The sequence below is a fragment of the Myotis nattereri genome (assembly GCF_964212035.1).
Source record: "Myotis nattereri genome assembly, chromosome: 4".
Lineage (NCBI taxonomy): Eukaryota > Metazoa > Chordata > Mammalia > Chiroptera > Vespertilionidae > Myotis > Myotis nattereri.
The window spans coordinates 86,383,998-86,401,568 of NC_138079.1; the positions used below are offsets into that span (position 1 = coordinate 86,383,998).

The 17,571-nt window shown below is 50.0% G+C and overlaps 1 protein-coding gene across 5 annotated transcripts in view; it reads left to right on the forward strand.

Annotated features, from left to right (window-relative positions):
- Nucleotides 1-222: 222 nt before the first annotated feature.
- GALNT17 (polypeptide N-acetylgalactosaminyltransferase 17) overlaps nucleotides 223-17,571 on the forward strand; it is a 421,721-nt gene continuing 404,372 nt past the window's right edge. For 4 of the 5 annotated variants that reach the window (XM_081090567.1, XM_081090568.1, XM_081090571.1 and 1 more), the window contains exon 1: nucleotides 223-1,968. In XM_081090567.1, coding sequence (XP_080946693.1) covers nucleotides 1,731-1,968 — 238 coding nt within the window. In that variant the 5' untranslated portion in view covers nucleotides 223-1,730. The remainder of the gene's footprint in view (nucleotides 1,969-17,571) is intronic. The other variant, XM_081090569.1, reaches the window with a different exon arrangement.

The following is a 17,571-nucleotide window of genomic DNA, read 5'->3' on the forward strand; positions in this document are numbered from 1 at the left end:
TAGCTTTTGGGGAGAGAAAGAGACCACGGAAATCCAGGAGCCGAAATATGCTCCTTATAATAAAATGCGTATAGGGGTGTGGGTGGACAAAGAAACTGTGACTTCGTCCGCTAGAATTTTCATAGGTAGGGAACCCACCCAGCCCACTATTGCCCTGCCAGATTCCCAAAGTAACAGGATCCAAGTCTCCAGGCCAGATTTTCCCTCTAGCCATTCCTGGCCACGCAAAGCGGAGCTGCGAGCACACAGAAAGGGATGTCTTCATCGCCAACCAGGATGGCACAAACCCGCTCGCTCGGGGAGTGCTGAGAACCAAAGGGTCCCTCCACCGCCCTTAGCAGCCAACATGACTTGACTGCCCCCATCCCGCGCGGTGCCTAGTCTCCAGGCGCCCCCACCCTTTCCGGGTGCGCGCGCAGGAGCCGGCGAGCCAGGGAGCTGTGCGCCCGGCAGCCTGCGGGCGGCGGCCGACCGGCTCTAGCGGAGCGGGTATCCAACGGCGGCGGCGGAGGAGGAGCTGTTACTGCAGGGGGTCCCCTCGGCCGCGCCCCGATGCCACCTGCGCGTCCCCCCGGACTCTCCAGCGCGGGGCTGTATGGCCTGTCAGTGCCGCAGCGGAGGTATCACTGTGTCCGCCAATTAGGAGACTAGGCGTTTGGCTCCTAGGGACGCGGGACGAGCGGCGCTGCCCGTTCCGGCGTGCGGAGGTTGCGCCGCGCCAGTCCCTCCCGCCGCGCTCCCCGCCACGTTTTCGGAGGGGGCCAGAGAACTGCTGTGACTTTTGAGGTCCGACTCCTCCTTCCGGCCATCCTCCCGACGCGCCAGCCGGAGAGAGGCCAGTGTGACCGGCAGGCCCCGAAGGCTCCAGGCGTGGTGTTGGGACTTGGAACGTGTCCCGGAGCCCGCGGCTCTGAGCGCGCTGGTTAGTTTGGCGCGGGGTGGGTGTCCCCAGGCGCAAGGGGCGGAAAGGACTTTGCGCTCTGCTCAGTGACCCACCCGCTAGTACTGCTCCCACTTTGAGAGTAATTGGGACTTGAGCGTGACTGCGGAGCCCCGAGGATGCGGGCGCCGGGCGCGGGCTTTCCTTTCCTCTGCCCGGCGTGATGAAGCGGGTTTGTGAGCGGAACAAAGGCACCCGCCCCGGGCAGCGGGTCCTGGGCTGAAGACCGCCGCGGGTCGCGGGCGCGACGGTTGCCTGCGGACTCGGGTGGTGGCTGTGCCGCCCGAGGCGAGGCGCGCTCCTCCGGGGGCGGACCACACACCCTGAGCGGGGCACCTGCGCGCCGCTCCTGCCCCAGCGCCGGGGCAGCCCCGCCTGCCGGCCCGCTGGCTACGGAGGTTCACTGCTCCCGCAGCCCCACTCCCGGCGGCCCGAGAGCCAGCGACCGGCCACTAGCTGGTGCGGAGGAGCGGCGCCCGACCTCCGGCCCTTCCCCGAGAAGCCCAGGCGCCTGGAAGGGGCCGCGCGCGGTGGAGTACGCAGGCAGATCCGGGAGCACTTCTACACACCCAGGGCTTCCATGGGAGCGATCTGGCCCTCCCCCTGAGCGCCCTGCTCTCTCTACCGTCTTGGCTGCCGGAGCATCCACTCTGTGGGGCCGGGAGTGGCTGGGGTTCTCACCGTCCGCCCGGTGTGTGGAGTGTGAAGCTCGCACGGTCCCGGCTGCCCCGCGTCTCGCCGGAGCCGGAAAGGGCACGGGTCCGGGGCGAGGGCCGGCCGGGCGTGTTTGATGGCTTCACTGAGAAGAGTCAAAGTGCTGCTGGTGTTGAACTTGATAGCGGTGGCCGGCTTCGTGCTCTTTCTGGCCAAGTGCCGGCCCATCGCTGTGCGCAGCGGAGATGCGTTCCACGAGATTCGGCCGCGCGCCGAGGCGACCAACCTCAGCGCGCACGGCGCCAGCCCCATCCAGGACGCGGTCCTGAAGCGCCTCTCGCTGCTGGAGGATATCGTCTACCGGCAACTGAATGGTAAGGACGCGCGCCAGCGCCCACGGGGCCTCGGTAAACCGCCGGGCCTTGCCCGCGGTGCGGGGGAGCCCACACCTCCTGGCTCCCGCGCGCTCCCTCACCTTACCCTTTCTGCCCTGTCTTGGCCAAGAGGCTAGGGCTGCTGGAAAGAATTACCCTTAAGTTTGCTTTTATTGTGGAAACATGTCCATACAGCTGGTTCCCGCGTTCAGGGACGTGCAGGAATCATTACCTGGCGACTAAATCCCAAGTGCAGAAACCAGTCCCGTGGCCAAGCGGGACTGGAGGCGCAGGCTGACTTAGAGGAAGAAAACAGTGTTACAGTTGAGAGTTCGGTGGAGTCTGACAGGGAGGGACTTTGGTGGGCTTAAATGTTTACCAAGTCAAGGCCTCAGGTCTGGAGCTAATGCGCTTGGGTAGTAAGTTGGAGGAGGCGGGCTGCACAGCTAATAATGAGACTCCTCCTCCATTTCGCAGCCCAGGGGGAGGCTGCTATTAAAAACACACCTGGCTTCTCCCAGAGAAATGCCTGAGGGCGATGTTGAAGCTCTTCGTGGGTTGAGGAAACAGGTTTTTTATAGTGTAAAGCGAGGTGTGCCATCCAATTACAGCAGGTCCTCCAATAACTTGGATTCGTTCAACCTCATTTCCTAAAACGTTGATGAGATGCTGAAGAAACTTAGCTCTTTCTCATATCAATTAGCCTGTGGTAAAATTGGTTATGCCAGTCTTCTTAAAGTCATAGGATCTACCCAATACTTGAAGTGATGACTTACTGTATCTGTCCCATCTAAAATGTTCTCTTCAGTGCTTTAGGAGAAGAGAGAGATTCAGTGTGCTCTGGTCCCATCTGGTCCAGGGACTGATAAGTTATTGTATACTTGTTATTCCCCAGGTCAGACTGAGAATTCCCTATTCAAGTACAGGCAGCTCTCCAGGGCTTGCATAGCTGCTATCTAAGGCAGATCTAAGGCTGCCACCTCCCTTTCTGAGCTTCTAACACATGTTCTCATGGTAGTTCCAGAAGTAGAGATAATCATAAAGATAATGATTACAGTAATTGGTGGAATTCTTGCTGTGCAGAGATGTCATAAGTGCGTTGGATTCCATCCCCATATCGGACATGAGAAAAGAAGGCTCGGAGAGTTTAACTAAGTTGTCTGGTGTCCTGTAGCTAGTCAGGGGTAGGGTCTGGAATCAGAACCCCTTGTCGGGTTGACCACAGAGCCTCTGTTCTTGACAACTTCTCTCTACCGTCTCTTCCTCATTATAAGGAGTTTTAAGTATGATGACAAGAAGATTCTACGTTAGGAAGAACTGACCCCATTGTCTTCCCTGCAATTAGAGTGAGAGACCAGGCTGGTGGCAGGGAGAAGAATGACACCAGACTGCTCTCTTCCTGCTTTCCAAAGATCCTTTCTGGGTCCTTCCGGGTGGGATGTGGGCAGATCTCTGAAAGAATGGTCTCCGCCGTATCATTCAACAAGTACCCAGGGTCCTTGAACTTACCTGTGCAGTGGGAAGCTGCAATCCTCCCAACTCCCACAGACATTGTGGCCTGGCTGTCCATATGGCCTGCTGTGCGGTCATGCAGGAGCATGTCTCCTGAGTGTCAAAAAATCAAGGCACAGAATGAAACAAAACCCACAGTTCATTTCTGGAGGAATGAGAAGCTTATGGGGCGGGCCTTATTATTCTGCACAGATACCTGCCATAGCTGTACCCATAGGACCCCAAAGAGAGGGTGCAACTTAGCCCGAGCTCCCTCACTGTCCAGCTGCACTCAGGGACACTAGTCGTTTCAGTATTGGTTTTAATTAGGAAACTAAATGTGATATAGTCATGCATCCCTAAATATCCCAAATAATAAAATTCCAAATGGTATTGACTAAGGGCTACAGGCACGCAGGGCTCATTTAGGCTTTCCCGCAACCCTAGGAGACAGTCGCTCTCACCCCACTCCAGATAGCTTGCTTACAGTCAGTCACCCAGTCAGGGGCTTGTAGAGCTGGGACTTGAACGCAGATACTCTGGGTCCGGAATTGAGGTTCTTAGCGGTTGCACCAGTGAGTCTCAATCTTTGGTGTGCCTCAAAGAGCACACAGAGGGCCCGTTAAGACACATTTCTGGGCCCCACCATCAGAGTCTCTGATTCAGTAGATCTGGGGTGAGGGACTGAGACTTTGCATCTCTGACAAGCTTGTGGCCTGGCCCCTGGTCCTCTGCCCTCTACTCTACTGCCCACACCAAGCAAAGCAGAGAGGAAAACCATTTGCGTGCCAACACCCAGTGGGGGTGGGGTCTTCTGAGAAGACAAGAGCTTGCTTCGGATGGGCTGAGGGTCTGGCTTCTGCCGTGCAAGCAACTCCATGGGGGAGAGTGGGGGTGTCCTGGGCTTGGGACTGGTTGGGTCAGGTGCCAGGGGCGGGAAGGCTGAGTTTTCTTGACTTGCAGTTTCCGAGGAAGAGCTGGAAGGAGAGCAGGGTTGAGATCTTGTCCTGGGCAAGCCAAGAATTCAAGCTGCAACTAGGTAGATGTTATCCTCCTGGCTGCAGAGTGTAATTCGTAGTGACATGAAGCCTGGAGGAGGAGAGCAGGGAAAAGTTGTGATGTGGAAGGAACCCACCCCTCTCCACCCCACCCTTCAGCACTCCCTCCTCTGCCTGGGCTTGTTTTGGATACTGGTGTCCCCCCTGCTGATGTGCTAGGCCTGCAGGGGCCACCTGCTGCAGTGGGAGGCTGGTGAAGGGAGGAGAGGTTTCCCAGTGCCTGGGTGATGGGGCCTGTATTGCTGTGTCCATTTGCTTTGTAGCCTGTTCCACCCCTTCCTACTGAAGGAGGAGAGGGAAACCTTGACTTTGGCATTCTTTATTCCTCAGGATTATGGGGGGCCTGGGAGAGCCAGGCACGGGGCATACAGTAGGAACAAGGCCACTTGGATCCAGCCCCTTGGGTACAGAGTGAGCTGGTATTTTAAAGGTTGCCATATTTCTCAAACCTTTTCTGTGGACTCTTAGGAGGTCCCAGCAGCAGGGACTCCTGGAGGGCTCCAGCCACCCCTGGTGCTCTCTCACTCATAAGACAGGTTTCCTTGGGGTTCTGACAGGGCCCGCCTGGGCGGGGGCACCTAGATGACCCAGACAGCCTCAGGATTTATCTCTCTGCCAAGACTCTTGGTACCAAGGTTTCGAATCCTGCCTTTTGAAAAGCCGTTACAGGTTGTAGTTGTTAATGTTTATGTTTTTCTTAATGCAGGCTGAAGAGGCCATTTTAAAGTGACAGCGGAGATGCTGGTGTGGAGGAAAGAGCACACAGAGATGAATTAGCGTTTTCCCTCCAGATTCTTTCTGTATCTGCTCTCCCATTCTTTCCGTGAGGCCCCATTGTTGACCCTGGCCTTTACAGCAGTACCCACTAACCCAGTGCCCTGCCTCTGGTCTCTCACCCCTCTCTTCCACTGAGCATGCGTGGTTCCAGCTATCCGAGTGGAAAGCACCATCTGTAAAGGTCCCACACCTTCCAGGGGCTCTCCGTTTCCTGAGGGGTCATGGTCAGGTGTGGAGGCTCACAGCCAGGGCCTGCCACAGCCTGCTCCAGTCCTCATCTCCCACGTTCCCATCCCTGCTCAGGGTCTTCTGCCTCCTTGAGGCAGGCTGATCCATTTGCTGCAGTGCCTCTCAATTGCCTTCAGATTGTAGCCTCCACATTTCAGTCCCAGTCTGGAGAAGTGCTAGGTATCCTGGTTTGCTCTCTCTGCCCCTTTCTACATTCCTTCTTTAAAGCTTGGCTCAAGGTCATGAGCTGGGGGATGGGGAACTCGTGCCAGGCCACATGGTCTGAGCTCTTCCTGCTCCGACTTGCCTGAGGCTTTGTTGTCAGTGACCTTTGTACCATATTTTGGATTTTTAAATACCACCTCTATCCTGCCACTGTCAGGCCTGACCCACATAAACTCATGTGGGATCCTCATTGCTTTCTCTCTTTACCTGTATGTGGTGGCCTTAGAGTCCACCTCTTGGGGGCATACATAATGATCCTGAGTTCCTGAATGACTGCATGGAGCAGAGCACTGGCTTCTGTAGCTCTGTCTTGATGTCTCTGTGCATTGGACCATCATGCTAAGCCATTGAGATTTTAGAGCTTTTTTTTTTTTTTAATTAAATCTTTATTGTTCAGATTATTACATTTGTTCCTCTTTTTTCCCCCCATAACTCCCCTCCTCCCAGTTCCCGCCCCACCCTCCGCACTCACTCCCCACCCACTGTCCTCATCCATAGGTGCACGATTTTTGTCCAGTCTCTTCCCGCATCTCCCACACCCCTTTTCCCCCCAAGAATAGTCAGTCCATTCCCTTTCTATGTCCCTGATTCGATTATGATCACCAGATTATTTATTCACTTGCTTCTTAGATTCACTTGTTGATAGATGCATGTTTGTTGTTCATAATTTGTACCTTTACCTTTTTCTTCTTCTTCCTCTTCTTAAAGGATACCTTTCAGCATTTCATATAATCCTGGTTTGGTGGTGATGAACTCCTTTAGCTTTTCCTTATCTGTGAAGCTCTTTATCTGACCTTCAGTTCTGAATGTAGCTTTGCTGGATAAAGTAATCTTGGTTGTAGGTTCTTGGTATTCATCACTTTGAATATTTCTTGCCACTCCCTTCTGGCCTGCAAAGTTTCTGTTGAGAAATCAGCTGACAGTTGTATGGGTATTCCCTTGTAGGTAACTGAGTTTCTTTTTCTTGCTGCTTTTAAGATTCTCTCTTTGTCTTTTGCTCTTGGCATTTTAATTATGATGTGTCTTGGTGTGGTCCTCTTTGCATTCCTTTTGTTTGGGGTTCTCTGCGCTTCCTGGACCTGTAAGTCTATTTCTTTCACCAGGTGGGGGAAGTTTTCTGTCATTATTTCTTCAAATAGGTTTTCAATATCTTGCTCTCTCTCATCTTCTGGCACCCCTATAATTCTGATGTTGGTACGCTTGAAGCTGTCCCAGAGGCTCCTTACACTATCTTCGTCTTTTCGGATTCTTTTTTCATTTTGCTTTTCTGGTTGGGTGTTTTTTGCTTCTTCGCATTTCAAATTTTTGCCTTGATTCTTGCGCTCCTCTGGTCTGCTGTTGGGTGTCTGTATAGTATTCGTTATTTCAGTCCATGTATGCTTAATTTCTAGTTGGTTCTTTATCATAACATCGAGGGTCTCATTAGATTTCTTGAGGAACTCACTACATTTATCGGCAGCTTCTAGACAGTTCTTAAGAGACCTTAAAAGTGTGGTTCTGAACTCAGTATCCTCCATTGACAGTTTTGTCCTGTTTCTTTGTCTCTGCATTTTTTATGCTTTCTTGGTGCACCCCCTAGTGGTCTTTGTGCGCAGTCTTGTTGTAGTTAAGCCTTGATTGTCGGCAATACCGGGGGTGATTTGACCTCCAAGCTAACTGGCTATGAGAGTCCGCTGTGTCTGCAGTGGGAGAGCTTCTGTGCTGGATCTCTAGGGCAGTGCTAATCTAGCCTTTCCCTGAGGATACCCGGCAAATGGCTCTGCACAGGGCTTGGGCGGGGCGGGTCCCCAGGGATCTACAGGGCGGGCCAGAGCGAGCAGTTATGGCTGCTCTCAGTTCCGTCCCTAGGGGCTCTGCCTCACAGAGTCCCAGCAACCGCTGCAAACCTCGGAGAGAAAGCTGCCTTCGAGTTCTGACCGAAGCCAGACAGACCCGCTTCTCCCGTTTGAGTCTGGGTTTCTAGAGACTCTCCCGGATCTGGAGCTCAGAGTCTGAAACTCCCTCCCGATTGAAAACAACAACCGCGCCCTCCGCCTCCAGCCCGCTCCGCGTGCACTCCGCACCTTAGTATTTCACTTCAGCACTGCGCCTCCTCTGAGTCTGGGTATGAGATTCTCTTTCCTCCTAGTTGTAGAATTTCCACTCAGCCAGCCTTCCTGTGGTTCTGGATGATGTCCGTTCCGTCTTTTAGTTGTTTTTTGAAGTGGTTGTTCAAGGCAGCAATCTCCGGAGTTAACCTATGCTGCCATCTTGGTTTTTCTCCTGGAGCTTATCTGTTACGGCAGCTAGTGGTAATTACCGTAATTTGATTGGGCAGGGTTAGAATACTTGTTTCCCTAAGTGACAGACCACACTATCTACTGTAGGTTTCTGTCCTCAGTTAATAGGATCAGCATCTGCCATAGCATCTTGACCATAATGTGGCCACCTAAGGTCTATTGGTTGATTGATTGGATGTGAGCTAGTTTTAGGAGGTAATTGATATCCACAGAGGAAATAACGTCAACACTGTAAAGGCTGAGTTGGGTTGGGTAGATGTGGTGAGGGGAAGGGGCTAGGAAGACTTAGCTGGGGAGACTGAGTGTGAGGAGCCATCTTGCCTGCCTGTACCATCTTGCCTGCCTGTACCTTCTTTCCTGCCTGTACCATCTTGCCTGCCTGTATCATCTTGCCTGCCTGTATCATCTTGCCTGCCTGTACCTTCTTGCCTGCCTGTACCATCTTGCCAGCCTGTACCATCTTGCCTGCCTGTATCTTATTGCCTGCCTATACCACCTTGCCTGCCTGTACCATCTTGAGGCTGCTCTGGTCCTTAACCATCTTGTCTGAAGGGCACCCAGTCCTTCTGAGAAGCTTGGAAGTGAAGCAGTCAGCCAGGTTAGGGAGCAGCATGTTTTAGTATGTTTTCTTTGAATATGCAATTTTTATAACATGAATATTATTTTATGTTCCTTTTTCTGTAAAGTAAAATTAATTCATATTGTAGAAAATTTGGAAAAGCAGAATAAGTTCATACAGAATGTGTTAAAATATTTTTTAAAATGGCAACATGGTGGTTTTGTAGCAGCATTAGGAAAATGGACCCAGGGACAGGCAGGTTTCTTGTTAGATTCTGATATAACTCTGTCCATGACTTTTGGCTTTCTATCATCCTCTGAGGAAGTTACTTGTTTCTCTCATTTTGGAGCCAAGAAAGGTGAGAAATTGATAGGATGTGACTTAGCCTGGGTGAACAGCCAGTGAAGGGCAGACAAGATTCTTGAATACCCCTCTCCTTGTTCCCAGTCCAGCACCTCCTGAGGAGTCAGGGGAAGACAGTGGAGGGGTGTGGTGTTTCACTTGCCCCATACAAGCAAGCCCTGAGCTCTGGCCGGTGACCCTGTCCCTCATCAGAGCCCCTGTGCAATGAATTAGAAAGACACATGTCACTGCTTCGTTCAGTAAGCCCAGGGCAGCTCTGTCGTAAGTAGAAATTCAATCGATTCAGGTTAGGTTCCAAATTTAGATTTCAGAAGGATATTGAATAGAAGCAGGGTTGCTTGAAGAAATTGAAAATCTTTGTGGGAATGGAGAAAAGTCAGAATTACCTGTCCTACTCCTGCCCCCAAGCCACATAGGCAGACGGGGCCAGAGTCTGAGCTGCAGAAAAACAAAACGTCCCCAGATAACCAGGTGCAGCCCATGCAGCCTGATACATAAGCCAAACCCTCCAGACAGGGAAAGCGAGTTGGTGCGGAGAGACAGAGGTAGAGATTTGCTGGACAGGCATCCAGGGTGGGGTCAGAAAGAGAGGGATGGTGTTTGAAAGCATCTGTTCATGAGACCAGAGCTGGTCCACAGCTGTTTCCTCTTTCCTGCCAGGATATAGATGTGGTTCTATAGACTACCGAGCTGGATGGTGCCAGCGTTTCCTATGAGAAGGAAGTCACGGAGGACCAGAGGGCCATGGTGGTATGAAAATCCATCACTACAATGAGCATCAGCAGGAAAACAGGGCAGTGCGTGCCTCCACGTTCTGCCTGCAGGCCCTCAGCAGGGCTCTGTGGCAGCCTGTGGCCAGGTGTGGGGAAGGCTCTGTTAAGGGAGCCAGGGCCTGGGTGCTGGAGGGAGGCTCTCTTCATTTACCACCAACAGACTGATAGTGTCTGGTGGCAGCAGGTCCCTCCAGAGAGATGGGGAACGCAGCTCTTGGACAGCCCTCAGATGCAGGCACATCGTATTGGCCAGTGTGTGTGCTGCAGGCGTCTTCCCGGGGGGCGGGGGGGGGGAGGCAGGCGGGGGGGGGGGGGAGGCAGGCGGGGGGGGGGGGGGGCGGGGCTGCTGCCTGCCCAGCCCATCAGTATCCAGGAGAGGCCGCCAGTGTCATTCTCCAGGAGGAAATCCAACCCCCTGACCTTTGGTGTTGCCAAATTGGAAGTGTCCTTTGTGGACAGGAAGAAGGCTCAGTAATTAGAGCTAACAGTGACACGGGGAAGGAGGGATGTGGGCACAGCGAGGCCCATATCAAATGGAGAGAGGACCTAAGATTAGACAGTCCTTAAGAATAAAATATTAGAAGGAAGGTTGTTGGGCACCAGACAGACTGGGTTTGGATTCTGTTGCAACCTTGGGCGGATCACTTCACCTCTCCACTGTGCAGCGGGGTTGTTCTAAGTCAGGATGGATCGGGATTCAAAATGACCAGCAAGAGCCATAGGGCCAGATGCCTAGCAGCTGGGACAGTGCCAACTGCTTGAAGGTAGGGACCTTGCGTGCCTGCTTCCTGTCAGATCCCTGATGCTGGGAACTGCTTTGGCTCATAGTAGGTGCTTAGCAAATCTTCCTGGAATGAATGAGTGAAAGCTAGCACTGTGTTGTGGCAGAGTGTGGTCATTGCCATTTGGGGTAGAAATCTCAAGAGGGGTAAGAGGAGGTCCTTTCCCTTTGACTTGCTTAGACTCTGAATTAACTTGAGATCCTTCTCTCTTTGTATGTGTTTGAGGCTGAGCTCTCTTTCCTTCTCCTTTGTAACACCTCAACCCCCAACACACCTCCTCTGCTTATAATGATGATGCCTTTGGGTGATCACTTTTGAGGCCTAAGAGAAGAAATGTCAGCCTATACGTGTCAAGTCCCGTTACAGAGCACGCGGGTCCTTCACGTCTGTTAGCGAGCCCTGCCCCACTGCTAGGTGTGGGCTGGAATTACAGAGAGGTGCAGACACTATGCCCAACTAGACGCTGTGGTCTAGTTGGAAAGATAGGTTTGTAGGATATACTAGGTCTCAGAAGAATATTAGAATGAGTATGGGAAGGGTGAGGTTTGAACTTATACACAGTAGGTGCTTAACCAATGAGTGTTGAACAGGAGAACTCAGCAGTTTTGACACATGAATCATAGGAGACAAAGTAGTGAGGCCACCTGGGGACCTGATGTTGGGGTTCAGTGTATGTGGACAGGTGGGACAGTGGTTAGAACACAGGAGTGGCTGTAAAGTGCTGGCATCACAGGCCCATCTGAGCCTCTGTTTCAGTACTCAACCAGCCTTTGACCTTCAGTGATTCCAGGTGCACCTCACTTCAGAGCCCCCTCCTTGGCCATAACCCAAGCTAAGAGTTAGCACCTAGAACTGCTGATTTGGAAAATCTAAATCAGCCCTCAGGAACTTTGACCTGAGTGCTCCCCTCCAGCTTGCCAACCCTACCCCCAACTTCATGAAGGCACCCAGCCCCCCAGCCATACCCTTTCTCTAGCTCCAGTGGCTCCATCCTTCCATGTTCAGCCTGGACAGCCCATCCCATGGTGAGCCTGGCAGGAGTTTCCTTGCCAGCTCCTCCAGGGTCCTCACCTCTGTGTCCTCTCCTCCATCCACACAGTGATGCTCTAATGAGCTTAGGAAAACGGACCTAGGGACAGGCAGGATTCTTGTTAGATTCCTATGTGACGCTGTACATGACTTTTGGCTTCCTATCATCCTCTGAGGAAGTTATTCCAGGCGAAGGCCCACCTCATGGCAGGGGTTGGCACCTGGACGATGCACACTCTGCGGGCTTAGCGGGCTTAGCTAATGATAGGTTTCGCTTTCTGTCGGCCATGCCTTCCCCAGCCACAGAGAAGTGGGTGGTGGAAGGGTTCTGTGGGAGACCCTGGTGATGAGAGCAGAGTCATTGTCTCCAAACCAAGCTTTGTCCCAGCTGTGGCTGCTGCAACCACCACATTGGGTCTGCCTTCTGAGGCTGCTGCCAGGCATCTGGGTCCTCCTGCCCCTTCTGGATTCTTCTCTCATGTCATGTTGCAGGGCAGGACCTGCCTCCTCAGCAGCTGCTGAGGGATCAGAAGAGGGAACTCAGAAGTTCAGGGGAGCCAACTCCCATGGGGTAGCCTTTGACCAGGGGTAATAGCTACAAAAAAGCAGATAAATTGTCACATCCCCCTAAACAGGAGACCCACCCACCCTCTCTCCCTCTCTCCCGACCTCTCCCCCTTTCCTCCCTCATTCCCTCTGTTGTTCCCTTTCTTTCTCCCTCCTTTCCCGATGCCTGTAATACTTTTAGAAAAAAATGCAGGACTCACTTGGTTGAAAGACCATCCTCTGCCTTCATTATTGCTCCTCTCAGGTCTTTAGACCATTCTGACATGTGGATGACAATCGGCTTAGCCACTGATAGAGAAGTTTTTGCTTTTAATAATGTTCCTGTCATTGCCGAGCCTCAGCCTTGCATGCATGAGTAATAAACCTCTGCCGTAATTATAGGCGGCCGCATCCAGACACCGGCACAGGAGTGTGCTGACAGTTAATAGGGAGCAGGGTTTCACAAGGGCCTCCTTCCATCCCAGTCTCCGATACAGCGGCTAATTGTGTGATTACTGTTCACCGAGGGGTGTATTATGGTTATGCATGGCTTGTTAGGTGCTGTCCCTTCCTGGTTGAAAAAGTACTAACTAAACGGTCAGGAAATCAGGGTTCCAGTTCTACTCTGTTTCTGACCAAAGCTCATGCATGTAAACATGAGAGCTACATGAGTTCAGGGTCCGTTAACTATCAGATTATGAATAATATGCCTCTACCCATCTTATTAAAACCTCATGCATTCTCCAAGGACCGGATTCTGAAACCCTTTCTTCCCTGAAACCTTCCCTGGCCACCTTGCCAGAATTAATTGTTCCTTCTCTGAACTTTAGACTGTACTTTGCATGGGTCTCCTTTTAGCCTTTGTTGATCTGTGCCTTGCATTATAATGAATTGTTTACATGGTCGGACCCAATAGTTTGCAAGAGAGTAGATTTTATTCATTTTTTAAAATCCCTCTATAGGTCATTTAGGAATTAATTCACCAGCAGGTAACTTTTTCTCACTTAAGCCCAGAAGTAGGGGCAGGATTGACCCAAAGTCATGAGGTCATTATGATGATATTATAACATAATTTCTCTTGATCTGTTCTTCATGGTTACAAGAAGGCTGCTGTAGTTCCAGTCATTGCATCTTTATACAGCGTAGGAATTATTATACCACTGGCCGTATCTTCTATTGTTTAATCAGAAAAGAAAATCTTTTTCAGAAGTGTCCCTGGGCAGGCTTCCATGTGTAGTTGAGAAAATAGTCACATGACCAACCTTCAAGAAAATAGCTGCTTTCCAGAGAAAGTAAGTGTGGTGGAGGCAAAAGAGGAGGGAAGAAATAGTATTTGCATTGGGAATGCACATCTTCTTTACACCCCCATTACATTTTTTTTTTAAAAATATATTTTATTGATTTTTTACAGAGAAGAAGGGAGAGGGATAGAGAGTTAGAAACATCGATGAGAGAGATCGACCAGCTGCCTCCTGCACGCCCCCCAGTGGGGATGTGCCCGCAACCAAGGTACATGCCCTTAACCAGAATCGAACCTGGGACCCCCGAGTCCGCAGGCCGATGCTCTATCCACTGAGCCAAACTGGTTCGGCCCCCCATTACATTTTTAATGAATATTAAAATGGAGCAAGATTCTGCTACAAGGAATTGAATTAACTAGGACATTCAATTCCTTGGGCATTCTGGTTAACTTGGATTTGACTTGAAGACATCTCATAGAGTGAAACTGCCATGAATATAACCATATTTTGTCAGTGATAGATGCACATTTGTTACATCTCTGAAGTTGAGATCCATTTTATGATCAATGGTGTGTCATATTTTAGTTGGTAGCATTTTTTCCTTTATGGGTATATAAAAATGGTACAACCTACAGTTGAAGGCATTTTAGATTCAATGAAATACAATACAAGATATTTATACACATACATGTATACCATAGTTTATTATACATAGTGTTTGTATTGAGCAAGTGTTTCATGGTACTTAATTCTACATGAGACCTACTTATACTATTATACCCATTTTATACCATAAAAAAAGCCTTGTCCTCTACCTTCAAGGAAGTTCAAACTACATTTCTACACTGCACAGTCAGCCCCGGGCCTGTGGCACAATCAGAGTGGTGAACAGCATGAGAAGAAGGGTGCCAAGGGGCTTACCCTCTGACACAAAGGAACCACACTGGCCATCTGCATTAGCTATGTGTTGATATGTGGAAGCTGAAACTCTGAGAAATAAATAAGGTGTCCAGAGACATGGTTGAATAATTACAATTACTGTTGCCTGACAATAAGCTTTTATTTATTTTAATGCAAGTGCCTGCCACTAAGCTTTAGCTTGCCCAGGCATCCATTTCATAGACATCCATCATGAATAAAAATATTGACAACTACACAACTAGATAAAGAGCCAGGCAGCACCCGCCCCCCCCCCCCCCAACCCCCCATCCCCAATCTGGTCACCTAGAGCTTTTCCTCTTTTGGAAAGCTCTAGGTGACCAGATAACCGACCTGAGTGACCCTGCTTTTCCTTTCCTGCACTATCATTCCCAATTTTATGTTTTAAACTCACCAATAAAGAATGAATTTACAGAACCCTAGGTACCCCAACCTTGATCCCAATAAAGACAGAGCCCCAGGCCTGCTCTCTTGTCTCCCTATTCGAACTTGCTGTGTGCCCTGGGGTGTATACCCTTCAGGACTTGTGAGTAATAACCTTGGTTTTTCAAAGTTCCCTTCTTGCACTCATAATAAGAACCCCAAGGGCCAGCCCAGCCTCAGCATTGGCTCTGATCAGGGAAATGTGGGGGCTGCAGCTAGTAGTAGGGGCTCAGGTGAGCGCTCGCTCCTAGGCATTTCTGGCTGATAGCATCACTATCCTTAGACTGATACTGACCCAAAACAGGCACCTACCAGCTGCCTCTGTGGGTCTTCCTTTGTGAAGTTGGTACTCGCTGACTGCTGGGAGAGGGTCTCAGTCCTCACCAGCATGGGCAGCGAGTCTGGGGATTGGAGAGGGGCACACACGGGGAAGCAGTGACAGGATGGTGGCAGGGAACCTCGCTTCCCTCAGGTTTAGCAGTTACTAGTGTGTAAAGTTGTAAAGCTGTTCATTCTTGGCCTCTAAATTATGCTGTGTGAGCTTTAAATCCAGCCCATAACTAGAACAAAATATGAGAAAAGTGAAATTGATATTAAGTTAACTAAAAGGCTTTGCTTATATTTGCAAGGAAATTAGCACAGCAGGAGTGCTGACAAGAGCACATTGTTAATTTCTTCTTCATTTGGGCAACTCTCAGCAGGCCTTAGGCAAGCTTTGTTCTTGGCTTCAGCCCTGTGCCCTCCCTACAATCAGATATGCGCTGTATTGGTATCATGGTAGCTTTAATTGGGTATGATCCAGTATAAGCTTGTAATGGTCATATTTTCAATGGATACCAAGCCTTACATAGGAACCACACCATCCACCTGAGGGTTCAGGCCCGAGACGTGTGTGTAGGGGGCTTTAGAGGTTATATCAACACATAGCTAATGCAGATGGCCAGTGCGGTTCCTTTGTGTCAGAGGGTAAGCCCCTTGGCACCCTTCTTCTCATGCTGTTCACCACTCTGATCTGTGCCACAGACCCCGGGGTTGATTGTGCAGTGTAGAAATGTAGTTTGAACTTCCTTGAAGGTAAAGGATCAGGCTTTTTTATGGTATCGTTTATACCAGATCAGATCCTCGATTAGGGAGGCTGACATCAGGCAGTAGAGAGCTACCCTTGTCTCTAGTTGGGGTGGCAGAGGCAACGGTGTATTCACCGTGGATTTTTCCTCTTTGGCACAGAGATAATCTTTAGTCTGCCCCGTAGTTAGGTGTGGCTATGTGATATGACTAACTTCTGGGCAGTGGAAGATGGGTGAAGTGATGTTTGCCATTGTCAGGCCTGGCCCACATAAACTCCTGTGGGGTCCTCCATATCTTTACCTTTACCTTTACCTTTCTGGGGTGGTCTTGGAGTCCACATACAAAATGATCCTTAGTCCCTGAATGACTGCATGGAGCAGAGCACTGCCCTCCTTAGCTCTGTCTTGATGTCTCTGTGCATTAGACCATCATGCTAAGCCATTGAGATTTTGGAGCTTATCTGTTAACAGCAGCTAGTGTTAATTATCCTGACTAATTTGATGAGGTAGGGTTAGAACACTTGTCTACCTAAGCAACAGGCCTGTCTATCTACTGTAGGTTTCTGTCCTTGATTAGGATGATCAGCAGATACTGAGTGAACTAAACAATAAGTGAGTTTGGGTTAAGGTAGTTAGCTTGAAGGCCCACTGGTTCCAGACCAGCTTTTCTATTTGCTCTACTGTTGGCTTTAAGAAAATAATCTTATGTCCCAGTATTCCATTGTTCTATTTACAGAATGATGGAATGCTTGTGATCTTACCCTACTTATGTTCCATGTTGGAGATGGGGGTTAAGTATTGAAACAAAGCTAAGTTGTTTGCAATTATAAACCACTAAATAATATATACATCGTCCTTACTACAGCTTCTGCTGATGGGAAAGGCATTTTTCAAGATGAGACAAACTGAAAAGGTTAGTTTAAGAATTAGCAATTTAAAAAAAAAACCCATGATCTTTGCTGCCACTGCATTTTAAATCACGCAAACATTTATGTTTGTGCCAAAGTCGCGCAGTTTCCTTTAGAGCAATTACTGAAATGCATTCACAAGATAAAAATGTAGTTCGGGAAGAATATTTAAGAGCTCTTTAATGATGTTAAAACTTTGCTAATTTGCCAAGTTGTTCTAAAATCCACTTCAGTGTTGCTTCCTGCCTCCACATCTTCCAGCCGTTGAACTGATTCCAAGAGATTTGAAGAAAGGGGCTGAGAATACTATTAAAACACACAAATCTTATGAAATAACTTTTCTAGAGCTCCCCTCTCCCCCTTCATTAGCTGAAGGTGGACACTCAGGAAGATACAAGAACCCTTGGGCTGTGTTTACTTGAACAGAGCAGTTTGGGAGAAAACAAAAGCTGAACAGCAGGTCCTAATGGGTGGTTTGATTTAAACTCTTGTCTGTTGCTACTCTCCAGTAGCCTTTACACATAGATACTTGGGGAGGAGTAGGCTTTTCTCATTTCTCCTCCTCATCCTCCTCACTCAGATCTCCCGTCACTACTCTGTGGGTGCTCCAGCTCCCTCTTCAGGGCTCTGAGAACCCCAGGCCACTGGGGATCCATATCTGTCCTTCCTCCTCTTCACAAGAAAGGACCAGCGTTCATGATGCGCGCTTCATTAGGGTGTACGTTCATGGGTGTCTCAGGGATGGTTGGGTTGAAAGCCTAATCTTCGTTAGAGAAAGTTCCATAGCATTGAATTCCAGACAAGAGCCAGAGACTGCAGCCCTGGTCTGCTGCCAGAGGGATCTCCCTAACCAGCTGACCTCCAGGGAGCGCCATACAGTGGCCTGAGGGCGGGCTTTCACATTAGAGACAGGGA